Here is a 27794-nt window from a genome sequence, read left to right on the forward strand (position 1 = left end):
CAGCCAGAACACTTTTAAGTAACCCATTTGTGCAAGAGATGTGTTCCCTCCTGCCCCTTTTTTCCTTTTCTTGTTTGGTCTAGTGTCTTGCTGAAGTGCTGTAAGAATTTGGGAAAGAGGACAGTGTTGAATCTTAAAGACACTTACAGGGAGTCACCAGGTCTCCACTCAGGTCTTCAAAAGGCAAGTTGGATGACCTTTCTTGTGTGTCAAAGTCATAGTCCTCAAAAATGGGAAAACTGATTTATTTCATAGAGTTTTTGCAGTTTGAACCAGGACTTTTAAAAGGGGACTTTGTTGTGATTTGATTCCCCTTAAAGCTGAATGGGAGCTCAGTGTTTTGATTTTCTCATTTCAACAATATGCAAATCAGCTACCTTATGCGAAAAATTCTAATCTTTTTTCTTGGATTTTTGTGTTATTAATGATCTAATTTTACAACCTTTCCAAATGAATTAGCAAATAGGTTATGGGAAAATTACAGTTTCAGTTGTAAAGAAATCTATATCTACCATCTGTAAGGGCCAGATGAATCCCAACACGTCTGTGGTAAATGGATTATTATTACTGTACTTCTCCCACAGTCCTCAGGGAATCTGAAATAAAAAAAATTAAAAGAGCATTGTCAGGCACCCCAGAAAAAAAAGGTGGGCATTTAGTTAAGACAAAGCAAAACATTTGGAGGTGCCATGTGCAGAAATAACCACTTCAGAAATGCCTCTTTAGTGAAGAAATGTTCCTGAACAATAGCAGTTGCCAGCTGGTAGAGATGGAACACTTTGGAAGTAGAGGTGCAATTCAGAATAAAAACATATGTAAAGTAACAAATTACAGGCAGAAAGAATATTTCAAGTTCTCCATCATGTTCCTTAGCTACAAATAATCCTGTGAAATATTTGTTCCAAAGGTCAAATAAAAAGTCTTCAAAGCAGAAAGGGTAATACTGAAACTGTCTCTAGAAAGTTTGTTCTGAAAATATTTCAGTTGAGAAACTTTTCTCATGCAGTAGTCCTACAGTTTTTAACTCTAGGTAATGAGGAGATCTGCGAACACTTGGGCATGACGATCGCTTATGTCATCAGACTGAAAACAAGGGGGAGTGGTTTTGGAAGACTTGTTTGAAGAAGATGCTGATAAGTGAGGGAAATGTTAAACCAAACTCAATGTTACTTTCCCTAGGGTTGGACTATGCAGCAGTTTTAAACTCAAAGGTTAGATTGGACGTTAAGAAGAGATTCTTTAAGGGTGGTGAGGTACTGGAATAGGTTGCCCAGAGAAGCTGTGGATGCCCCATCCATGGCCAGGTTGGATTGGGCTTTGAGCAACCTGGTTCAGTTGAAGGCATCCCTGCCCACGGCTGAGAGGTTGACTAGACAGTCTTTGAAGGTCCCTTCCAGTCTAACCCATTCTCTAATTATATGCAGCAAAATAAAGGACTTGCACATGAATATCTGCTCAGAGGGAAAGCTGGGATTCTCAGAAAAGGTGAGATTAAGGCATAAATTAGCTTTTGTATCCCCCAACCAAACTTTGTTTATGCTGTTGAAATTGCTTGGTGTTCTCTGAAACCATCCAGATCAACATGAGATTTTTGCTTGCAAGTCTTGAGCTATTTGGATATTAAACTCATAGTCCCCACACACTATCCTGGGCAAAAAGATGGGCATCTCCTGAGAGCTGCTGGTCTATGCATCTTCTTCTAAGGAGAATGACCCACCAAAGGTGTCCTCCCCCCACCTGCTATCTGCTAGGGAGACGCCTAAGCTCCCTCACATCTGGACAGTTTGAATAAGGTGGAATGAAAACGTCGTGTCACCAGCAGGGTAGGTGTGGATGTCTTTATATAGGATAGTGTTTATACCGATGATTAGAATATTGGATCACACTAAGAGAGCCATGCCCTCCCGTTTGTTGTAAATATCAAACTTTGTTACTAGTTTTAACCTGAATATTAGCAAGTTTTCGGCCTAATTAGTGCTGTTCTGCTTGATACAAGCTGGGATGTGCAGTTCTTCTCAAGTAGCTGCAAGTATCTCTAAGATATGTTTTAGTACTAAATCCTGTGCTCCATTATAGGCCAAATATTGTCAAAAGTCCTGTAACTTTGTTAGTGCACCTGCTGTTTTTCTAGCAGTTGTCACGTTTCATTTTTCACTGAGGAGACCTTACTTTTCCTGTCAAGTGTGATTGAAGCTAGCAAACCGAGCAGAAAGTCCAGACCCAGCCTGCATCAGCATGGGACCAATGTCATCCTCATGTTACTAGTGGATGGAGCCTTTCTGCCTGTGTACCTCTGCCACAATTCTCACTGAAGAGGCGCAGGCTTTCAAAAGCCGTGAGCATATCTGAGTCCTACCGCGCCTATAGGAGGGCTTTGGACTGTAGCAGAAGTTAGAAGTACTCGAATGCTGGGACTCAGCAGTGTTAGAGTCTGTTCCTTTTCCCAGCTCTGACAGTTGGCCTGTGTGCTCTTGGCCATCTCCTGAAATGCACCCAGCAGTAATTTTCCACCTGCATCTACACAAATCCCAGGAGATGCGGGAGGCATTACGCATAGGTTCCGTGAAAGACAAAAACAACCTTATCATCAGTAGGCTTAAAGTGCTGGATTTGTACTCATGAGAAAAATGCTTGTGCATAAAAAATTAGAGAAATCATAAAAACCTCTGCTGTCACTTATGCCAAGTAAGAGGATAAACTCCCTGCTATCTTGTGTTTGGGACTGCAGCTGCTTCCAGTTTGGAGGCTGAGCACTACAAAGTCTATGAGACAGTTGCCGTATTTGATCCTATCCAGTTCAGCTATTTTGATTTATCTCAGTTAAGTTGCTGCCCTAGCACCCTTTTGCGCAATTTTGGAACATTGCAACTATAACAAGTGGATAGAATCTAATTTAGTGACTTCTACTGGGAAAAACCCCTTGTACTCAATCATTCTGTTATCACACCTACTGCTGTCATGCCATTGTTTATTTCCACATAGGGCAGTGTTGAACAAAACAGGTTTTTGATGTTTCCCCAGAAAGAGAAGCTGTAAGTTTATTCTATAAATACAACCTGTGGGACTTGCACATTTTCTTTAAGGAGGGCTGTGTGGCGTGCCTCAAATGGAGAGATCTTTACTCAAAAGGTAAGGGTTATGAGTTAAGCCTCTTTACTCCAGAGAGTACTTAATTGCTCTCTCTTGGGGGAAAAAAAGTTGCCAAACAAACAAATAAACAGAAAATTTAAGTGTTCCAACTATCTGTAAAAGTTTTGTTTTCACACTGTGCTCCAATCTCATTACAATTTTTGAGGAGTTATATTGGTAGTCAGACATTCCTCGGATGGGAAGTGATTAGAGTGTGAATTGCCATAGAAAAGCACTATTTCCAGTAATAACACAGCAGGTGTTTTGAAAGAAAGCTGCTTTAACCTTTCAGATTGCAGAGGCATCCCAGTAATTCTAAGAATCACAATCAACAAATGCCTAATTTCACTACTGCTTTCCTAATCAAGAGGGAAAATGGTGTAAGGAACCTGAATTTTGAAAGACATTCTCCTACAAATTAGTAGTTTCCTACTTCTGATTTGTTACTAGAAATAGTCATTTACATGCAGTTTCAAGGCCTCCATCCTGGAGCATAGCATGTTGCTAGCATTGATGGGCACACCAGGTACAAAAAACCCCTTTGTTTTGATCAAAGCCAAAAAAAAAAATATGCAGTGCACCACGGAAAACAGATTACAGTTAGTGATATCAAGGTAATTGTTGTCTGATAATTGTATTGTCAATACAAAGGATACAACAAAGGATACAACTTTTAAAAAATATTTCTGCACCATTTGCTTTTTGATGCAGAAAATTTTGTCTTAAAGATTACAACCGAATGCAAATCCTTTTGAAATCATCCTGATGGTACAATGAAAAGCTTGCACATTGTTTTCTGTCTGAACTTTACTTAGAACTAGTGTACCTTGTTCTTTCCTTGCCTCATCACCTCCCTCAGAAAGCCTTGCACTAAGTAGCTCTTAACGAGTTTTGATCATGTCACTTCTTGTCCTCTTGACCTGTGGAATAGAAACTTCGTATTATCCCCATTATGCACAAGGTCAAGGTGTAGTTAGATTTTCCTCCTACACAGCTGCATATTTTCTTTTGAGATTACAAAGCAAAGTTCTTCATTTAACTGTTGATCTATTCTTGACAATGCAACTTATGAATAGTACCAAAAGAATCTACAGGGTTGTCCTGCTTGGACTGAATAGCACAAGTCTCAGTATTCCTAATGGATGCAGTATTAGTTTCCTCTTTTTGCATTGTAAAATTGTGAGCTTCAGAAGTAATGCAAACATTTAAATTATTCTATTTGTCATGTTTTAAGACCATAGATTACACATTACTTTGCACATGTTCTGTTTTTCACTACTATATTTTTCTAATGGCCAGTCATCTATTAATGGTGGGGGGAAATTTGCAGTGTCAGACATTGTGCAAGATATTCTGAGCACATTCCCACCCATCCTAGCACAAGAGTGCAGGGGTTAGTTCAGAGACTTTTGCTTGACGAAAGTCTGAATGCAGCAGAAATCTGCTCCAAAGCACACAGAAATCACTGTGAAAAACCTCAGTGACATCAGTGAGTTTGGGATAAAGAACTGGAATTTCCTGAAAGGAAAATAAATAAAAAATATTTCTAATTGTAAGTAATTTTACACCAGACCACTTTGTTCTCCAAAATCACTTCTAAGGAGCTGCTAGAGACCAAGAATGTGTATAATTTGATTAGTTTGATGTCTAGGATGTTTTTTTCCTGCTTACTCTTTTTAGTTGATAGAAAAGAAAAAATTCTCTTACAAAGCTGATTGATCACAGATAAATTAAAGAGCTTTGATGTGGCTAGCAAAGCGTACTTACAGATCTAATAACAAATACAAATGTTTTTGGAAAAAAAGCTCTTGGGCGTATACTGAAATTACATGTTTGTTTTTATCCCCTCTTTTGAATAATAAAAAAATTAGACCTTTTTTTTTAGGAATGTTTCCTCAAGCTGATTGTTCTGCTTCAGTTATGCACACACTCTATAGCAGAAAGGATAAACAAGTACAGCTTTGTACTTGTTCCAGAACAAGAAAACCTACATTCAAAACTGTTTTCATAAAACCCACTGAGAACTTAACCTGTCTCAGGTTGCTCTTGCTTGGCTTTTCTTGCATGTGAGGTTTTCTGATACCAGGCCTATTTGCTCCTATAGGTCCCAGTTTTAGGGAAGAATACATAGAGATTAGTAAATTCTCTTTTTTTGTCCTAAAATTCAAGAGTAAGTGGTCCAATTGACATTCCTCAGGTTTTAGTTAGGCTTTGTTGTGTAGAGGGAGGAGCTTTGGATTGCGTCAATGCCTGATGATAAGCTTCTATGTGCTCTTCTAGCTGAGCATTTTAAAACTGTCAGTACTCAGGATTTCAGAAAATAAGGTACTGGGAAGACATAGGTGTCAATGCCTTACTGAGATCAGTGAGGACAGAAACTTGCCTGCTAGTAGAAGCCCAGAGCTGTCCAAGGTTCACTATAATGTCAGGGTCTTCATTTTCAGAAGCTGTTACTGGCTGAGATGACATATTATGTCATGTGGCTCGTGACTCCCTGTCCATGCTACCTGTCAAAAAACACCTTGAAATGCCTGTGCACCTACTGCCTCCTGTACCATCTCCCAGTCTCAGAAATCCCAATCTTTCCAGCCTTAGTTTTTTCATGGACACTTCTATACTTACTTGGTCTTTTCCAAGGATTTACCCCCTTGTGGTTAAACACCCATTCTCTTCCTCTCAAGTTTGCTCTGATGGGAGTAATCGAGCAACTCACTTGGCTTTGTTTTGTTCCCCAAGTAAAACAAGCATAGTTGGTGGAAAAGAAACATTTCTTTGATTTACTTTTAGATCATTTTAAAAGGTCAAAATGAAACTGGAAGCTTTCTAATGAATACAGAATGATCACTAAAAATCTTGACGTTGTTCTTCATTCTGGTTGAAGGCCAGGTTCATTCAAGGCCAGGTTGGATGGGGCCCTGAGCAACTTGATTTAATGAATGGCACTCCTGCCCATGGCAGGGGGCTTGGAACAAGATGATCCTTAAGGTCCCTTCCAACTCAAATCATTCTCTGATTCTGTGAGGAACTAAAATCATTAGGGAACAGCAATTTGAAACAAAAATTTGTTGTAAACCAGAAAAGCATCCAACTTGTGAAAATTACAGTTTTCATCTGCCATCAGGCATCTTGAAGATTCACAGTGTACTGTGAAATAGCCTTCTCTTAAATTTTTCATTCTAAGACAATCACTGTTTTTCTTCTCTAGTAATTTCATGGATTTCTCCGGATTCTCTAATGCTAATTTTTTGCTGACAGCTTTTCTCCCCCTACTCCCTGGGCCCGGTGTATACGCAGCAGCGCCGTGTTCCCTCAGAATACTGCTTCTCTACCTGTCTTTGACACAACAGCTTTTGGGCTTTGGAAGGATAAGGCCTCTCTAATATTCAATTTGTAGTAAATAATCAGGTGTTTTTGAAAATGCAAACTCATGCCTTCCAGTGCTTAAATTCCATTTGTAGAATTTTGGGGTTAATTTGATCCTATTGTCATTTTTGTTGGGGAGATAACTTAGCTGTGTGCTGAATGAACGGTGGCTGATTTGAAAACTAGAAGCCCAAGTGAGGTTTTTTGTTATTTTGGTGTTCCTTTTTTTTTTAATCCCCTGAAGCTATCTAGTTAATTTCTGTTGTGGCTGACTCCAGAACTCCTAATGAAAACCAGAAAAGAGCGAAGTTTTTGGGAGACACATAAACCTAATATTAGTTTGGAAGGAGTAAATATTTATCCAGGCAGAAGGAGATGACTTATTTAAAGACTGACCTAATTTATTATTTAGGAAAACCACCTTTCTGTATCCACCCTGCAGCCAAGAATTGTCTTGTCTTTTTTTTTTTTTTCCTAGGGAATATTTTAGTTTAAGAAATGAACCACACAACCCAGAATATACTGGCAGGGGCAGTCTCCCAAAATGGAACTACTCATTAAACTCATTTATCCTCCTAACAGAGCATTCTGAGCGTGCTGCAGTACACTAGGGACAAAGCTGGATCACTGAGAGGTCACAGCTCTCAAAGCCAGTAGCTGTAGTGGAAGTCACTCTGGTCAGGGTTGGGTTTGTATTAACAGTTTCAGAGATGCTTGTCCACGACAGATACCTTAATTTACAGATTCTGTTCAACACCTCAGTTTGAGCTGTGTGCCAAGTTAACCTCCAGAAAAATAAGTGTTGGAGAACATGGAGGGGTCAGAGAGGTTGTTTTTGTTTTTCTCATGTCATACTTGGTTAAGGTAAAATACTAGATGAGGGAGGGTATCATAAACAAGGTAGAGTTTCTTATTTGAGGCTGATTGTTTGGTTTTGTTTTTAGGGTTTTTTTAATCCTGTGCAGACTAGTAACAATAAGGAGCACTCTGTATTTGCTGTGGTAATTGAGGTGTTGGATAGTTTGTGGTCCTAGCTCAGTGGGCAGTGGACAGGCCACCACAATTGCTGGAAACTGCGATGCTTTCTCAAGCAAAAGGGCTTGCACGGGCTTGAAGAAAGAATTGCTTGCCTCCAGCAGAAACGTCCTCTGTGACATAAAGCAGGGAACAGCAGTGTGGTTACACATCCTGTTCTAGTTGCAGCTGAGCACTGCAGGTCTGGTTGCCCCCAGGACCCCCTTCCGCTCCCTCTGCTGCTCAGTTTAGCTGATTTTAAGGCCTCTTCCTAGCACAGTTCAGTCAAAATGATCCAGAAGATCCGGTACTTCTAATAGTGGGATTATTTTTATTTCTAACTGACCTGACCTAAGAAGCAGCAGTTGTTCCAGCAAATGCAGTGATGATCAGTCACGTCTTCCAGGAAGGCAGTGGTGAGCTGTCTGCAGTGAGCTGCAGAGGGTAACCATTCAACTTGCCCCAGCTGTACTCAGAGCAGGCAAAGCTCTGTATTTCTAAAGCAGCACAAGGCAAACATGAAGTTCCACTGCCTCTGTTGTGCTACTGCTCGGGATGAGCCATGGGGCTATCCGGCCTTCTCCTTTCTCAAGTGTGAATAGAGTTAAGTTTCCGTCAACACGTGGGTGTTGTGTTGCTTGGGCACAATAGCAGTCCTGATCTAGTAGCCCCAGTCTAGTAGTTTATATTTGTGTATTTGCTGCCCAGATGCAGCATATGGTCATCTGAATGGATTTTCATTGTTTTGCTCTGTCTGTGCTTCTTTGTACCACACTTAAAATGCTTTCCCTCTTTCACTTAACAGTTCCCAGTATTTGTAAAGTTATCACACCTCCTGAAATTATTTGAATACACTGTGCAACATTCTTAGTTGTTTTTATATTTCCTAATAAAGATCTTTCCATGTTTGTGTTCTCTGAACTCTGCCCGGATTCTCATCCCTTTCATTCCAGGGACTGCTGAGGCCCCTGGCAATATTTCAAACTGCAGAACAGTCAGAGGAATAGAAATCCCTACTATGATGGAATAACCTCTGTGTTTAGCTACAAATTGTGCTGATCTTCAACTGCTGTGTTTAAAGGTAGCATAGCCATCCACATCCTCATCTTGTGTGAGGGGGACTCATGCTTTGTTGTGTCCTCATATGCTGATCTCTGTGTCATCTACACACCTGTGACATGACCAGCAGATACCATAGCCCTCTTCCCCACATGATCTGCAAGTCCATGCTTATGTGTTGCATTTAGGAGCTTATTTAATTTCTGCTTCATATGCATAATTTTCAGAGTGTTTTCAGAAGCGGGATTCTTCAGAGCTGATTAAAGTGATAGGAAGTCTTGTACTTAACCTGAGCATCTCGCATCTTTCTGCAAGCACTGAATTAAGAGCCCTCTGTGAAATGAGAGCTGAAATGAGAGAGCTGTCTTAAAACCAGACTCAATATAGCCTAGTGCTAATAAAACCATCAGTTTAATTTTACATGGTTATGCCTGTGTAATAAAGCAGATAGAAGATAACTTGCCTCAGTAGGTCCTGTACTTTGTATTTGATGGGCCTGGTTTACCATGATGCATGCACTGCCTACAGATCATTAGCTTTAATGGTGACTAAAACTGGAGTTAGCAAGCATTCCACTGTGACTCTCTCTCTTTCTACTGCATATGCTATCGTTTATTATTAACCTGTGTCAACAGCCCTTCCAGTAATTTATAAGCCATATTACACTGCTCTTTTCACCTGATGCTATTAAAAGTAACATTTTCAGAAAGCTTTTGTGAAATACTATTTTGATGACAGCACTTAGTCAGACTTTTATGTGCTGTCTTTTCTTTTTGTACTTTTAAGCTTTTGGAAATGCAATCACATTTAGAATGACATTCTTGTAGGTGTTTTTCTACAGTTGTTTAATGCCAGAGAGGTCAGCCAAAAATCTGCAGTTGTCATCAGTGAGAAATTTGACATGAAACTCTTTGAGAAGTCTGTGATTCCTTTGATGTTGTTATTCATTCTGACATTTAATGTATTTCTTCATGTGTTGTACCATCACTCTAAAAATACGGTTGCAAGTTTTGAAACTCAGAGTACTCAAGTCTTTTTTAAACTAAAAAAACTCCTGCCAAACCCAAAATTAAAAAAGTGAAGATTTTGAGTGTATCTCTTACTGATAACAAAATCTAGACTCACATCTCTCATCATGTCACTTAAGTTAACACATCACTTTGACCACCATAATAATTCTCATCTTTACATAAACCCCAGTTTCTCAGAGACTTCAACAATTTTTTTTAAGTTAAAAGTTGGCCAGACATTATCAAATAATAATCAGTACAATACAATCAGTAGTTTTATTCACAGGGATTTATTAGTCTAGCCAAAGACATACATGGTAGCCTTGCTAAGTCATCTACTTTAGGCACAGAGTTCAATGAGACATGTTAACAGTTAAAATAGTCACAGTCTGCAGACAATTATATCTTTTCTCATTTTTCCACTAAGCTATTAAAAAAAAAAGCATATGATTCTGCTTGAAGAAAGGATTGAATATCTTTGTATAAAAAGGAGCTGTAAGTTCTTAGTGTAAAGTAATCAGAGAATTTACCTCCATAGATTATAGACACTATTATTGAACTTCGACTAATTTCTTAGATTGGTCAAAGTAATTGATTAGCTTCAGAGGAACACCTTTTTGTATATTCTGAGCCATATGCAATAGGTTTTGTTAGACTAGGAATAATAGATCTAGTGGTACACAGAGATGGTATTCCATTCTCTATTGAAACAGAGACGTTCTGTCATGTCAGGAAGACTTTGAGGTAAGTTTCCATTAAAAGCGAAATGACAGCAAGATCATTAAAATGTCCCAGATTTTTTTGGACAGAGAGATCTGCCACCTGAGGAGAATATGCAAACCTACATATGCAGACTGGCTTAAAGTGAGATTATATGATTTCAAAAGACTTGGTTCCAGTGTTGTATGATCTGGCAACTTTGATTATTTTCTACTATTTCATGCATTTCCTGGTTTTAGAAAACAAGGTGTCATCTTTGTTCATATGCTCTGGATTTCAGATGGTGGTGGTTTTAAGCTCGTGCCAAACACAGCTTGTTTGGGTTTAGGCTAACCAGTCAGTTCTAACCACAGACTATCACTGCTTTGACATTTCTGTAGCTGGTGGGTGCTGGAATTTTGTTAAGGCTCTCTCAGTTTTAGTGCTTTGCTGGAGAGATTCATAGTCTGTGATAAACGTAAGACTGCCAGAGTTGTACACCCATATTTAAAACCTTTCAAGCAGTTGAAGTGCATGCTAGCTCAAATAAGTTATCACGATACGAACAAGTTTTGCAGTCCATGCTGGGCTTGTGTGGCTTGAAATGTCTTGTAATGCTTAGCTGGGGAATTACTGAGTGCCAAGTACCTGAGTCCAGCTATATACTGCGTAACTTTCTGGGTAGCTGTCAGCTGAGAGAGCTCTGCTGAGCTCAGCACTGAAGTTTGAGGTGGTTAAGCTGAGTACAGAACATCCACTCCACTGCAAGGTTAAATCATTTGAGGGTTTCTAACTCAAAGACAGCTATGAGTATGTCCATGTGAAAAGACAAAATATTTTTACAAAAAAATGGGATCCTGCTGGATTCCTGCTTTCCCATATGCTGCCATAATTTACTTACATGTGTGTTAAGGATTGAAGGAGACACAGAGACTACTGTATTTGGGCTGAACAAGAATGATACAGCCTCATCTTGGTTTTGATTGCAGGATTTCTTTACAAAAAAATCACTCTACTAAGAAATAGTCTACTAATAAACCATATTAATTATAAAGTCCCAATCTATGGATTATATCATTTCACTTCTATCCTTTGGTAAGACTTTTTAGTCTCACCATCCTCATACATTCAAATTCATTCTAAATCAAAGCAGGAAAAATGGATCTATAAATTTTCTGTAATGTTTCCCGGCTGAACTGATGTGGAAGTAAAGTGTGATTGATAACAAAGTGTAATAGGATTTATTGTACATATTGGGCATACACAAATATTTGTTTTTCCTTTACTTTTATATATCATTAAATGTACAGAACTAAAGATGCTTTACCAAGTGAACTTAGACTGGATATGAAAGACACAAATAGAGAATTCTCTTTTACCTTCCTGTGTTTCTTGGGAGTAACTGCACAAGTCTCTCTGCTCCGAGGTGGATCTTTGCAATGTTGACAGTAAAGTACTTTTTGCTTTAGCTTCTCTCTGGAAACCAGTATGCCCTGTATTTGAAACTGAATGTGAATAGTCCATTGAGATTATCTTTAATGTCTTCTGTCAGCTTGGATGAAAGTCGCTTCAAAAGTGCAGCCCTCAACTTATATTCAGCATGTAAATTTATTTCACAGTCTCCATCTCCGAAGACCTTTGTGGCCCACAGACTGGTAGGGTCTCAAAATCTAGCAGCAGATCCAGAAGACAGAGCTGCATGGTACTGCCCTGTTTTGCATGCTTAACAGTAAAGCTCAGAAGTCCCCAGGAAAAGTAGGGTCACAGATAGAATCTTTTATTAGTAACCAGCCTTAGTTTCTCCCTGCATTCAAAATGGACTGAGTTTTTCCTAACCCAGAACTTCTGTAATCTTGCTTAAGTTAAATGTTTTCCTTGCTAACCCTTCCTCTATGTTTTCAAGTGGCCAGTAGTTCCCTTTCTCAGCTTTTAATCTTCTTTACAGTTTCCTTCATGTATACCTTACACTTTTCTGTGTGTATCTCATGTACCTTTTCTTAATTCTCATACACTTCTCATTTCTCTTTTCCCACCTAGCAGACTCTTCTGCTGTCTGTCTCTTCATCAGTGCCTGAGACATATCAGAGTATGTATTAAATCAGAGTTCTAGAAAAATATCGATCTATCCTGGAAGGAAACTGCTCATTGATGCAAAGATGGTAAGAAAGGAGAGAAATTCATTCTTCCTAGTCAAGGGCTAAATGTAGGATTAGATGCCCTCTTTTAGTCTGAATTGAAAAGTAGTTGCATTTTAACTGCTGGTTTAATTCCACAGGTACCTTTCTCAGATGTGGCTTCATTGCACAAAGTATCAAATGGAGTTTCTTGCAGGACTCCCACTTGGTGCTGCCTCAGACTTACCCTGCATTATGAACAATGGTCTTCTGGTCTTCTCCAGTGGCTTGCCAGCTGCAGTGGAGCAGCATATGGGCAGTAGCAAAGGCTGTAAAACCTGTTTGCTAGAGAATGACTCACTTTCTAGTGGTCCATTTGATAATCTCCGAAACATTCCTGTCATTAATATGTTCTAGCAAACTGTATGTTAGGAATTAATATGTATGTAACAAGCTCTTTAACCCTTTCAGAACTCAGTGGTTTGCTTTTGTTTTTAGAATTTATCAGGTTGGATTTTTTGAAGGCATGCTCTGTAGTCACCGGAGGAATTTAGAGCTGCCTACAGCATTTTCCACCCAGACTGAGATCATGTCACTGTTTCTGCTGTGTCTTGTTTGAAAAGGTGAAGGAAAATGATGCTCTGTATGTAAAGTTCTCAAACAAGGTTTTGGGCCAACAGCAATTTTTTTTCCTCATTTTAAACAAAAAATGACTGAAGATTCTTTCAAGTACTTTGTAAAACATTCTGCTTATTTTTATGCCGACTAAAGGAATACAAGTCCAAAAATGTCAAGGAAACACACTTGTTTTGATTACATTAAAAAAATTAAGATACCTTAACCCTGAAGAATTTGTAATCCGTCTCATACCACACTCTTGCTCTGATGTCACAGCTTACGTGTAAGTCAGGGTTTTCTGAAAGTGTCAGTGGTGTATGGCTTTTGTCTCTGTAGACAGACCAGGACGTAGGCAGCACACAAGCCAGTAGCATGCTGACAGAGTGACCTGATGTATTTTGGAACGTGTCTAGACTGGATTGCTGTCCTGGTTGGAGAAGTAACTCTTGACATATGTTTACACAAGAAATGGATTCTGTCGAGGGTAGTTGGGAAAGCGTTTTCAGAATTTGTGCTGTGTGTTTACAAAGCAGCTTGTTCTGAATTAGTGCCTGAAGATAAAAAATTGTTTTCCTCTGATGAGTAAGATCCATGTCACAAGGGGATTGCAACCATGACTTTCAATTTTAGGAATTGTACAAGCTGGGATGTCTTCCTTACAAAGGCTTTTCCTTAGTTAACCTCAGATGCTAAATGCAATACTCTTAATATCTGGAGAAGCGTTTTATCCATTAGAGGAGTCCTATAAAAAGATACATAATCAATCATGAGGTGCTAACAAGAAAGATCACTATCTACAGAGATTGAGCAAACAGTAGATAAGGAGGAGGAAGGTGTTTCGAAGAGGATTCAGCGCATAGCAATTAGGAGCCATTGTGTTCAAAGCCATTAATTACTGCAGATAAAGAAGGATCATGTAGCAAAACAGGTAAAAAAGATGGAGAAAAGACTGGAAGTGAATGTCTTGATAAGAGTGCGCTTTAGGGAGAGAAAGAAAGGCACATATTTAAGATGTGGGGTTTTTTAGGATGGGGTTAGAAGGGGAAAATAACTCTCAGTTATAGCTTTGTGTAACAGAGATGAAAATGGTCATGTGCCAGCTCTAAAAAGCTGAGATTCAAATATTTTAATTTCTTTTGACTTTCTTTCAGACTTGTGGGGAAGGGTGCTAGGTAAAAATTTATTTCATTAGGTCCGCAATTTTTATCCGCAGGACTAGACTGGTTTAATTTGGAATACCATATTGTGAGATCAGATGGAAGTTCCTCTCACCTTTAAACTAGCTTCTTCTTAGAGGTTGTGACACGAAAGTTTTGGTCTGTCCGCCAGGCTGCTGATCACTGTTTTTTATTGTCTATGGACAAGGTGGCTGCCACTTGCTGAGGTGCTTCAGATCTCTGGAGTTCTTTTAACACCTCTTTTAGGCTGCTTGTTCCCCTTCCATGATTCAAACCCTTTCAATAAACAGTCTCTTTGAAATTGCTTGGTCTAAGCTCAGTTTCTGGGTGTTTCAAAAGCCAGTCACTTTCTTCTTCTGGCTGGAATAAAGACCTTTAAATTTATTTTTTTCTAAGATTTTGAATTTCAGTGTTTTATCATTTTTCCCTCAAGGAAGGTATGAATGTGAACTAAAGAGAGGTTGTCATTCTGGATTTTGGCCAGAAAGAATACTTTTCTCCCTGAGTTTAGACATCTGTTTAGATACGTTTCTGAATTCGGGCCAAGATTTGTCGCCTGGTTTTGGAGTTCAGTGAAAATCATGCGTGAAAATTGGTTTTTTAAATGTTTTTCTAACCATAGGAACAATATTTGCCAACAAATTATTCAGTCATCTCCATGAAAGACTGAGCTTGATGAGGTAACCTTCCTTTTAAAAAGAAACAAAGGATGATACCCATTCCTATTAATTGTCCTGCTTAGATTATAAATTCTTAAAAATTAATTTAAAAAGAGTTCCTGTGAATCAGTGTTCACAAATGACACTATTTCTTTGTAATAGGGCAGTAGTGAAGAAGAGTTTATAAGCTTTTTGTTTAAATATGTAAAAATATGTACGCATCTGTCAACTAACAAGCTCTTGAAAATTTTAACTGACAATGATTTTTTAGAAACGCAGATAATTACTGTGGGAATTATTATGGTAACATACACTTCATTTTACAAATGTATTGTCTGGTAAAGTGATGGAAACAGGCTATCAAAATTGATACTGATGGTGTGTTGTTTATAAATTAGCTTTTTTAATGAGGATAGTTCAGTAGTTGTGGACAAGTGGCAAAGATGACGTGCTTCCCTGCAGAACTCTATAATTACAAGGTCTCTGAAGAACTGTGTTAACAGGTTGAGATGCACAGTCTGTGTGAGCTATTTCTCATAATGCCATTGGAATTAGGAGATACATAATTCATAGTAATTTTGATTGTAAATCAGTGAGACAAGAAAAAACTACATTTCTCTCTGTGAAAACTAATTATTGTGAAAAGTATTACTCTATCTTAGTATTTCACATTCAACTACACTCATTGACTAGCTAGAGTAAGTTTGGAATATTAATGAGATGAAGACCATCATCTTTAATTCAGAGGAAGCAGCAGGTAAAAACAGTGGGAAAACATAGTGAAGTTGACATTATAAACTTTAAATTAATTTTTATCCTGATATTTTTATATGTAGATACCTGCAGTATCAATTTAGTTTTGAATCTGAACTACTCAAATGTTACTAAAGGTAAGCTACATTTCCTTTAAACAGTAGGATTTTACAGTTCCTCATTCTCACTTCTTCAATATCTCTATTATTTACTTTCACCAAGAATTTTGAATATAAAATTTGTATCTCTAGGCATACTTGTTTTGACTCAAACCTTCAAAGATTCATATCACTGCATATGATTTGCATGGAGTTTGGTCTTCTAATTCTTCTTTGATGGAAGTGAGGAACATTTTTATATTCAGTGAATTTCTGTAAGATGGCCTTATATAAGGCTGAATTCGAATTGTGTTAGGACCTAGAGCACAGCAAATCAAGGCTTACACACACCCAGATTTCAATCTAACCTAGGATCCAACCCAGTCTGTGTACTCAGGTAGTACTGTTGGGAAGTGCTCCCAGGACCCAGTTTAGATGGGACTTTAATGACCATAATTAAGAAAGCATTTTTGGGAAATACCTTGTTATTATTTTATACAAGAAGTTTAGAGATTTTCAGATTTTTAAATTTTGTTTTGAGAATAGTATGTTAATTTAAACATGTCTGAGTACTAAGATAGAGCCTGAGGCTGTTTGCTTTTCCTTGCATTTGTATTCTCGTCTTGTTGGGGCAAGCAGTGATCCAGAAATGTAAAGACAGGCTGTATAACCTATGAGAGCAGCTGAACACAGAAGAATTGGCCAGATACAGCCTAAGATAAGTCACTACATTTAAAACTCCAACTGTGTTTCTCAGATCAGCCTGAAGTACAAGTTAAGGCCAATTCTCTGACAGCTACAGGGACAAACTAGGATTCTTCTGAGTTGTGCCTTTTACTGCTACTTCCCTTACGAATGTACTGATGCTGGAGATGTTTCTGCTTCAGATCAAGGGGTCACAGTGTTTATGCATCAGACCAGGGATTCATCATCGAATCACTGAGGTTGGAAAAGACCTCTGAGACTGTTGAGTCCAACTGTAGCACTGCCAAGTCCATCACTAAACCATGTCCCCAAGTGCCACCTCTGTATGTCTTAAATACCTCCAGGGATAGTGACTCCACACTTCCCTGAGCAGCTTGTTCCAATGCCTAACCACCCTTTCAGTGAACCAATCTTGTTGAACAGTCAAACTAAGACTTCCCTGGCACGACTTGAGGCCATTTCCTCCTGTCCTGTCTCTGGTTGCCTGGGAGAAGAGGACAACCCCCACCTGGTCACAACCTCCTTTCAGGGGGTTGTAGAGAGCAGTTCCCTCTGAGCCTTGTTTTCTTGAAACTAAACAACCCCTGCTCTCTCAGCCTCCTCTCATCCTGCCTGTGTTCCAGAGCCCTCACCAGCTTCATTGCCCTTCTCTGGACACACTCCAGCACCTCAGTGTCTTCCTTCTCACACAGTGACTTCATAGAGCTATATTTAAAATGTCAGGCAGCTCTCTGGCTACCAGTGCAGGCACTAGTGAGAGCACTGCAGGAACCTGCTGCTCTTTCAGTCAGCATGATAGTGATGTCTTTTCTTAGAAGTCTCATAGACCTTCTATGTAAGAAGCTGCATGGAAAAATAGCAACAAAGAAGAGATAATAATAGTAAATAATTAAAAAAAAAAAAAAAAAAGGTTTTAAAAGAAAGATCTTTATGTTAATATTTCAGGTCCTTAGCCATCAGTTCTGTTGCTCCAGATCAGGAAGAGACTTCAGAGAACTCAGTTACCACAGAATTGCTACCCTCCTTTCTGCTGAGCCATAGGTGGTTAGGGGAACAGAAGTATGATGGGGCAAGAGCAGTGACTCACAAGTGAAGTTTTTCCTCATCCCACCAGGAATTTGTCTTGGGGAGTAGGACAGCCAGTCATACCAGTGCCAGAGCTCTAAAAGCAACATGCAGCATCTGACCAACAAAAGTTTGCCAGATGCTATTGTGATACATGTTTTGGCTGATTTTTCTCTATTTTGGGGCCTCTTCCATTTGCAAGTTGGCATTCAAGGTAAGATCAACGTTTGCTTACAGATCCTTCCAAACCTTTTTCCATCACCATTAGAAGCACACAGAAGGGCCCCAGTTTGCTTTGCCTGATAGCCAGCAGTTATCCACAACTGCTAGGTTAAACTTCTGACTTCGTTGTACCTATCTGGAGGTGTTCGGTGCAGGCCTCTAGCTGAATGGATATGGAGATAGACCACAATTTTATCCTTAAATCTCCCTTTGTACACCTTGATGTCAACGTAAGTGTGCCTGAGTTCAAAGTTTTCCTGTTTATTCAGTCTCCATTGAATGTGAACCCTCATCAGACAGAGGAAAGGGATTCCTTAGTAACTCTGCAGTTACATATATTTCATATGAATTGAGAAATAAGTACACCAATACATGCTTCTAATATCCTTGATAATCAGTAACCCACATATTACACAGTCTCCCACCTTTCTGCTATGAGTCTAACCTCATAGCAGAAAAAGCAGTTCTGCAAATACATAGTAGCATCCAGATTTCTCTTCTGCAAGATTCTTCTAATAATATTACATCTAAGACAGCTAAGAGCTAAAAGTTTTTTTCTTTCTTTCTTTCTTTCTTTCTTTCTTTCTTTCTTTCTTTCTTTCTTTCTTTCTTTCTTTCTTTCTTTCTTTCTTTCTTTCTTTCTGTCTTTCTTTCTGTCTTTCTTTCTTTCTTTCTCTTTCTTTCTCTTTCTTTCTCTTTCTTTCTTTCTTTCTTTCTTTCTTTCTTTCTTTCTTTCTTTCTTTCTTTCTTTCTTTCTCTCTCTCTCTCTCTATCTTTTTTGGTTTTGTTTGTTTGTTTTTGGTTGGTTGGTTTTTTAATCAATACCAGTTTTTTAAGCAATTTAATTTTGTGTGGCACTGTAATAGCAAAGTCTGGTGTAAGGGCTAGAGCTAATTTCTGGAACTGCTGCCAGAGGAAACTGAGGCAACAGTACGGAAAACATAATCCAAGTTGTTCTGAATGTAGGCATTGCACCCTGGAACCCACTGAGATCTCAGTTGGTACTCTGTTTTTCCTGCCCTCAACCTGCACTTTAGATTGTTCAGATGGAAACAGATGAGAACATCCAGATGAGATGGATGTCATGGATGGATGTTGCCCAGACAAGAACAGAACTGGAAGGAAGATGTAGGATTAATAGTTTTAAGAGTAGCTGGAGAAAGTGGAACACTTTCTGAGTTGAAATAAATGTAGTGGGGGAGCACCCAAAGGAGGATTTAGTCCACCAGATTTGTTCATCTGTCTTGCATCTGAATTTTTTAGTCCACCAGATTTGTTCATCTGTCTCTCTTCTGAATTTTAGGTACTCAGTATTCCTCAGTCTCCTCAAGCCATTAATTACTGGTTTAGAGGACAAGGACCCTGGAAAGCTCCTACAGAGAGCTCATGTCTTACCAAAATTTGGCACCTAAGTTGCCCCTAGGAAGAGTTCCTGTTTTTTCTTGAATTGTTTAGGCAGCAGGCACAGATTCAGGAGGTTTGTGTCATTAGGTATCTCCTATTTCAGTGGGTTCCCTACAGCAGGGCATTATTTCTTCTTCTGTGTTTTCAGAGCACTGAGCTGAGATGAATCTTTTTGCAGTGTCTTGGAACATCACTTTAATGGAAATATTCAATGTTAATATCTGTGATGGCTCTGAAGATCAGGGTGAGAATCTTACCTGGCTGTGAGCTGGGTCACATCCAGGCTGTTCTTCAACTTCCACTTCCTTGTGTGATACCATTTAGAAAGCCTCAATACTAGTCATGATCTATCTCTCCTGCAATATATAAAGCAACTGATTTTCTTCTCTCCCAATATATATGTTTGCTGGAAGAGTGATAGGACTTTTTTAGCATTTTTGGCAGCAAACATAAGAGGTTGAGAATCATACCACTTACAGAAGCCTAATACTAGACATCTCTCTGGAAAAATCTTTTTTTAAAATCAAGTTCTAGAAAACAGCTTTTTCTCTCTTCAGTTTGTATAAAGTTTCATTACATGTTCTGCTTTTGTGTTTCATTGTTGTTGTTATCACAACTTTCTTGGCTGAAAAATCATTTATTCCGGGTAGTAAATGTTTCATTATAGTTAACAATAGTGAGGTTTCTTTCAGCATGAGGTGTAATGGAGACACCACTGCCAAGAGAAATTAAAGTACTACTTCTACATTATAAGGCTTAATCGTTGAGGTTTCCTAGGTACCTTTTCACAGCAAGCTTCACTAGTAGCAGAAAAATTAGCAGTTTTCAGAAAGTATGAATTTGATAGAAGGCACCTTTATGCCTCATCATCACTATATAAATGCAGATTTGCTTCTGGCAACTGTAACATACATTAGCACATGCTCATCCTCCAAAAAAAAAAAAAAAAAAAAAAAAAAAAAAAAAATAGGATATTTGAAGTGCATGAAAATAATGCCCCTAAAATAACATGGAGATTATGGAGTCTATTTAGAAGCTTAGTTATGGAGAGATTTCATTCTCTTGAGTGTTTCTCAAAAACACACTCTGCTAATCTGTTTTGTCTGATTAGTATCAGATTCAGAGTCTCTTTGTGATTTGTTTTCATAGAAACAGATGTTATCATTTGTGGTGGAATGGAGACATATTCTGGGCATTATGTAACCTCCTTTGGCATTAACTTATGCTACATGTTTTTTCCTTCATTTTGCCATAACATTGTAATTGTACCCAAATGGTTCTCAACATGTTTCCATAGATACTTGACATGTTCAGACTTTGTGCAATGTATGCCTTGGTCTCACGCTCTTGTTTTCAAACTCCGAGATCTGCTACACTCAGAGTTTTCAAATCATAATTGATACTGGTTATAGCATAGCAGTTATGTTCACGTATTTCAGTGCTGTCCACCAGCTCTTACTTTGTAGCTTGTGATGAATTTTGCAACATCTCTGCTTGCCACTGAAGTGTTCATGGAGTGCTATGCGCTCCCTAAGTGGAAACCCTCTCCACACCAGCAGGTCTTCGGAGGAGAGGTGGGGGGACTGAAGGAGAATGCTCCAGAGAAGGCAGGAGAATGAACAGATGATTTGGGAAAACTGTATGAAAATAAAGAACCTATGGAGAAACAGCTAGATGCTGGAGCCTCCCTAAAGAAAGTCTGGCCTGATGTGACACTTTAGTGTTTGCATTAGTTTGAGGTTCTCCAGAAGTTGCTGCTCTGTTTGGGCCCTGCGCTCCCAAGTTTTTTTAGTTAGCTCGTACCTAGCCCAGAGGATTTGACACAGCACTTGTAGGCAATTGATCGGAACATATTTTAAATCACTGGGAGCAGAGATGTACCTGAATCATTCTTTTATGCTACCCCAGTCTATTTCTGCCTCCTGAGTTGAAAAGGAAGGACATGGCTGACATCAAGAACAGATACAAAGTGTGCTTTGTACACGCACAACAGCTCTTTGACTGTCTTTTGTGGAGGGCCTTTCGTCTTCCACAGACTTACTTTCTTGCTGTTTCTTTAAAATCCTACTGGCTGGCAGGGAAGGCAAAGGAGTCAGATTTCTTTTGAAGTAAAGATGATTGTTACTTCAAAAGCAGGTCAGCGGATGGGCTTGGACCGGGAAACAACATTTTATCTGGATGTTTTGAGAGGCTTGAAAACCTTGGGGTTGCAGCTGGAACATTTGTAGGAAAGGGTATGCTCTATAAGCCAGGTCTAACAGGCTGAACGCCCCAAAAAGTACAAGAGAACATCTTGCAGTCTTCTGGTATATGTATTGTACAAGCCCTGCTGAGGTGAATGTAGGAGCCTGTGCTGGGACTAAGCTAGGGCAGCGCTGCATAGAAGCACGGGTGCCCCAGCCACTGGATCTGATGGAGCAAATCTGCATCAGCCATTCCCTCTCATTAACTGTAATTTTTGTCAGTGGAGAAGTACAGTAAGTAAGAAATTATTACCTAGTAGTCCCCATCCACTCAATTTAATGTGTGAAATTTCTAGTATGCAGCCCTTACACAAGTGGAAAAGATTACAGCTGCATGACCTTTATATTTCTTTGCCAAGTATTGCTTGTGATAATTTTCCCAAACATAAAAAAAGAAATTCTAGAGAAAAGGCAAGACATATTTTATCTTATTATTATATACATATATGTATGTTATCTTAAGTAATTTTTAACAATTCTTTATTATGCCAAAAAAGTTAAAATACATTTAAAAGAAGTAAACAATTATTTTCGTAATTTCTTAATGGAGACAGTTTGAAAATCTTCAGCCTTTTGTAGATATCAATGTCAAGAAAGCGAAATTATGAGCATGATCTTTATCAGCTCATGTTGCGAAGGAGACCAGAAGAAGAAGCAGCATAACTAATACGAAAAAAAATGTCATTTATGAGTTTCTGTGTTTCTAAATTAGGAACTGACTTTTTGTAAAAAAAAATCATCAATAGTTTTGGTTTGTTCAGTTTTTGCTGAACAAAGTAGCAGTTTTGCTGCTAACCAAAGTCAGTCTCAAATTTGTCAGTCACCTGCAGGCTGTTCTGCTTCAAAACAGAGCATTGGCCAAATATATGCAATAGACTAATGGTAGACTAATACAAATTTTTAATGGCAAAGAAAGTATTTTTCCCTGTATTCATACACTTGAAAGGATGTTTACGACTTTTTATGTGTATATTCAAGTGCAGTTATGGCAGGATAATGGCAATTTATCATTACATTTTGACTTCTGCCACGTTTGGTGTTGGCTAACAAAAGTGTTGATGTCAATGCATCTGTATCAGCTGACTTTTCAGCTGTTTATATTTCGATTTATGTCAATGTTTACCTGTAACAAAATGCTCAGAAAAGTGAAAGCACTGGAAAGATCATCTTCCAATTGTGGCACAGACAAGCATGAAGATTTACGTGACTGTGGGTTTAAACCACAGCTGACAGATACATTCTTTGCATGCAAGTGTATAGATAAAGATTATATTGTGTGCAGGAGGATGCACATTTTTAATATTTGAGCTCAACAGCATGTTATAGTAGCTGGGCATAGCTGTCTGAAATTAATAGTTCATCGTTGTGATCTAACTAGAGAATAACAGTATCTATTCCTTCTGCAGAATGACATTAGTTCATGGCAGCATATAGATTTGTAGGACTTGCATATAAAACTCTCCAAGCTTGAAAGATCTAGAACCTCCGACCTCTTTCTGTGGTTCATCATGGTTTGTGACATTCATTTGTTGTAGCATCGGCCTTAAGTATATTGTAGGTAATAAAATGTATCTTCAGGCTCGTGATAAATGAGGGCAGGTAGAACTAGAGTTGTGGGGTGTCAGCTTCTGGGCTAGATATCCATGTCACAGTTTCCTGTGACCGTTGTCGGGGACTGGACTCACTGAGATGCTGTATCCCATTCCTGTGTTCCTGCCAGAATTCTTTGAGCCTTGCCGCAAAATATTCCAGGAGGTTTGATGTGTTTAAATAAACTTGCCAAAAGCTTTTGTTAACAAGTCCCTTGCAAACAGCCTGCAGCTACCACAAAATTAGTGGTTTAAGCCTCTTCAAGAGTAGCAACCAAAGGTATTACTAAAAGCAGGTTTTAGTATAAAATTGTGAAATGACTTAAAAGAGTTTGATGGCAAGGTTCACTGTATTGCTACAGAGATGGATCATACAGGGAAAGTAGAATTATAATGAATTTTGCATGATTTACACAAGGGCCAGGGTAAGGGTGCATGGGGTAAGGAAGATTCCCCTGTTGAGTCATGAGTTATGGAGTGGACCCCCTTGCTTCCTTAATTTCTGATGGAGCCTAAGTGCAATTCATTCCAAACTTCATCTCAGACTTCATCCATGGGATATCTAAAGGTTTTAATAGGGAAATTCTGCTTTTGGGTCACAAGATTCAGAATGGACTCCCTTGCTTTCTAAACTTCAGATGCATGCTAGGTGTGGCTGAGTTCAGTCTTAGCCTCAGACCTGGGCAATGGTTTATATCTGAAGGATTTAGCAGCACTCAATAATTGGCTAATTTAATATTTACAAAGTGATTAAATAGGCTTAATCTTAATCAAAACAGTAACTCAGTTATCTGTAGGAGGTTTAAATCAATTCACATGTACATGCACACAGACACAAAGATGTGTGTGGATATATTTATATATATGCAGAAAGGTACTTGTTAAAAGTTCCACTTTGTTTCACTGGAATGTCAGTAAATTAGTCGCATTGAATGTCTTGGCATTTCTCAATGGGAGAGGCTTGAGCATCAAGGGTTGGGGATGTCAGCCCAGGCCAGCTCATCAGCTTTTGGTTACAGTCCTCTGAGTACTGCAAGTCGACAGTTTGCAAGCTCTGAGTGGCATCCTACTCTGCTGGTACAGCCTGCCATGGTCTGGCAGAACTCAAAGGGCCTCACTTAGAATCACTGTTTATAGGGTCACAAGATGACTGGCATTTTTTTCATTAGTCCATTCCCATCCTGACTGTAACCCAAGTGTATAATTACTGAAATTATTCAAAAAGCCCAGTTTCACTGGGGTTATGATTCAGGTGGGTAATGTTCCAAGGCTGTTAGGGGATGACTGATTATTTCTCGTTGCCTTCCTTGGTCAGATAGCACGTGTCCCTCATGTGAACATTGCCACTCCACCTTAGCCATGCTAGGGTTCCTGATATGGTCAAGGGACATTTCACCACCCAACTCATTAAACAAAAGCCAAGGCCTAATGAGAATTATTGAAATTGTAGAACAGGCTTGAGGAGGTAGAGCAGACCTCAGGCGGGGTAGGGAATGCAGCACCACAGAGGCCCTGTACTGCAGAGACTGCCAAGGACTACCATCCTTTTGGACTCCTTCTCTTTTAGAAAGTCTGTCTTTTCTAACTTTCTATATTATATAATTTTACTGGCACAATATAACATCAAGAATAAACATTTAGTAGGTAATAATAAAGCTTGGACAACAAATTTCTGTCTCTGCAGAATCAATGGAAAAAGCTTAACCGAATCAATAGGGTCACTTGGTGTGTTTGTACTAGCTGCAGAATATGATGGGTGTCTCGAGGTGAGCTAACCTGCATGTTCAGAGGACTAGGCTGAGCATGTTAAGGGAAAGCTTCATAGGGCCTGATATATCCATGGTCCAGATAGTTTCTGAACTACCCCATGTGAAGACAGTATCATGCCACACTCTGCAGAGAAGGTTTGCAGTGGCCACTCACTGCCTGCAGTTAGACAGAAGTCTCAGTTCAGAGCTCTGCTAGAGGACACAGAGCAACCCGGCCTAAAGAGGATTAGGAAGTAATTTTCCATGAAGACAGTAATTTTCCATCCACTATTGACCCTTGTTAGCAAAGAGCTGATCAAGTGGAATATGGGGCCAAATTGTTCCCGTGTGCCTAATGAAGGGGGCTGTGCCCTGGGGCCCTGGTGCATATCCAAGAGGTCTTATATTCATAGATTTATTGAATCATAGAATGGTTTGGCTTGGTAAGGACCTTTAAAGATCACTTAGTCCAATACTCCTGCCAGGAGCAGGGACACTCTTCAATATATCAGGTCGCTCAAAGCCCCATTTTGAACATTTCCAGGGATAGGGCATCCACAGCTTCACTGGGCAACCTGTTCCAGTGTTCCAACAGCCTCACCATAGGAAATTTCTCCCTCATGTTTCATCTAAACCTATCCTTTTTCAGTTTAAAACCATTACTCCTTGTCCTGTGGCTATTGAAAGTGGTAATAATTGCCTTTTTTACAAGTCCTCTTTATATATTGAAAGATCACAATAAGGTCTCCCTGCAGCATTCTCTTTTCCAGGCGGAACAACTTCATTTATTCCAGCAGAGCTGTTTGGCCTTGTATTGCTTGATATCCACCCTTCCTGACACCGTGTATATAGTTGTGGCAGTTGCTAAGCATGTGAGAGATGAGGAAATGCTAAAATAGCAATGCTTTTCAAACAATAGAAATTAAATAAAAAATAGTAGTGCTTATAGCATAGTATGGGACTACTTGCTATTTTTATCCTGATCATGCTTTTTTACTGCTGCTCCTTGTACATGCAGTTGTACATCACCCAATTTCACAGTTAAGTTAAAATAAAAAGGATGAAGAACAGCAGACACATGTAAAGGGATATGGAGTTACAGAGTGCAGGCTAAGAAACCCTTCAGATCTGCAGTGCGGTAATTTGTACTCTATTATGGCACACTGGGTTTCAAAGCAATTCATACTCATTGGCAGAGAAAGTTAAGTGTTTGTTTCAGCCTGATTATGAAGAAAATGCATAATTTCAACACTTACTAGGTGTATTACCTGCCTTTGTTAGATTATGACATTTTACTCTTGGTTTGTACTAATTCTTTTCAGGTTTTATCAAAATAGAAATCTTAGCCATAATTTTCATTCTTCCCCTTATAAACTGGATGTTATGAAAAGACAGTTAAGAAATTCTGGGGGGGATAAAACCTGATCTGGTATGTGACCCTTTATTGTTCAGGATTTTGGCTAAATAAATGAAAAAAAAGCCAATTAAGTTACTAATTCCTCTAACACCAGTGAAGGTATAACTATCAGTAACTCCAAAGTAACAACATTGTCAGGACTTCCTTGTTTCCACTTTGTTACAAATCTATTCACATTACTCCTGAAAGTCATGTTTTTTAAAATAATATACTTTAAACAAATTAAGCAGTTACTGCCACCACTCCCCACCCCTCATCAGGATCCCATTCTGCCAGTTAAAGTGTTGTCCCAGGAGACAGTCTCTGATGACAGTGCCAGCATTGACAATTGTCTTGGTCCTCACACAGCAGAAGGCCTTCTAATGGCTTAGAAAAGTGTCAGCATTTTAGCTTCCCATTTTCAGAAGGTATTTTAACAAATCAATATTGGGGCTGCTTTGAAATTGATCTCTTTCAAAATCTCAACGGAATAAATCACTTTCCACAGATGCCAAGAAAGCACATGAGTTTGTGCCTGCTGTAAAACAAAAATCTGAAATTTTACCTAAAATTAATTAAGTAGTCACCTGTTCCTTTTTCCTCTTGCTCTCAAGAAAAAGTTCTAAACTAAAAAATGTAGCTAACTAGCAAGACCTTTAAAACTAGAGAGGTTTAGTGCTTGTACTCCAAAATGAAAGGTTCAGGATAACTAAGCAGGAATCGGTTTTGTAAAAGACAGCACTCTGTCTACAATGGGAATGGAGTAGAAATACTTAAAAAAATTTAGAGAGGCCCTTCCCAGGAGCAGTTAGGATTGAATTTTGCCACACAATATGTCCTTGTAGTTCTAGGTTTAGTGATGAATAGTGGAAATTCTGCTCAGTTAGGGATCTCTGTCCAGCTATGACGTGCAGCAGTATACAGAGTTTGTCCCTGTTGGAAAAAGGGAACCAGGATAAGCTATGTGAGGGTACATCAGAGGGTGGCAGTGAGGGAGAACGTTCAGGAGCCATTCCAAGCAGGTGTCCTGTGTCCAGATCTGCTCTCATTTTCTCTATTTCCTTAAAAGTGACTCCTTTTCACACAGTGTGGGCGCCGGCCCTCTCTCCTTCTTGGGGTCATATGGGGGACTAAGAGCATAGAGGGGGAGAAAGGACAATGTGAGAAGCTTCTGTTTACACTGTTTTGTCAAGTCTGACATCAACATGTTTTCCTCTGGATCCTAGAAGAGGGTCTTGGTAACTCAGACCTGGTTCTGAGTCACTGGGAAATGGCCTCTTGGCACTCTGCACTGACTTTTCCCAGAGTAACTTGAGAGTTCCTGAGGACATTCCAAAGGCACTCCTGTAACAGGTACTCCTTTTGCAAATCAAACCAGGTTTATCAGAAGCATCTTTGTGCAATTTTTTCATTAAAAGTCTTGTATATGTCTTTTGTTTGTTTGTTTGTTCAGAAATGAGAAGAAATACATAAGCAGATACTGGAAAGAAGTGAAAGTCGGAGACTTTGTGCAGCTTCGCTGTAATGAAATTATACCTGCTGACATATTGCTGCTCTCCTCAAGTGATCCTGATGGGCTGTGCCACATAGAAACAGCCAACCTGGATGGTGAAACTAACTTAAAACAAAGACAGGTGGTGAGGAGATTCTTAGAGCTGGTAAGTCTTCGTTCCTAAGTCACATTTAAGATAAGAATTTCTTTGAAGTAAGTCGCTGGTTACTAATACA

The 27794-nt window shown here is 39.1% G+C and overlaps 1 protein-coding gene across 2 annotated transcripts in view; it reads left to right on the forward strand.

Moving 5' to 3' along the window:
• ATP10A (ATPase phospholipid transporting 10A (putative)) overlaps window positions 1–27794 on the forward strand; it is a 109737-nt gene that overhangs the window by 14962 nt on the left and 66981 nt on the right. For both annotated transcript variants that reach the window (XR_005699595.2, XM_040056492.2), the window contains exon 2: window positions 27520–27724. Coding sequence is in view for 1 of the 2 variants with exons in the window: in XM_040056492.2 (XP_039912426.1) it covers window positions 27520–27724 (205 nt within the window). In the remaining variant the exon portion in view is untranslated. The remainder of the gene's footprint in view (window positions 1–27519; window positions 27725–27794) is intronic.

The sequence above is a fragment of the Hirundo rustica genome, chromosome 2 (assembly GCF_015227805.2).
Source record: "Hirundo rustica isolate bHirRus1 chromosome 2, bHirRus1.pri.v3, whole genome shotgun sequence".
Classification (NCBI taxonomy): Eukaryota; Metazoa; Chordata; class Aves; order Passeriformes; family Hirundinidae; genus Hirundo; species Hirundo rustica.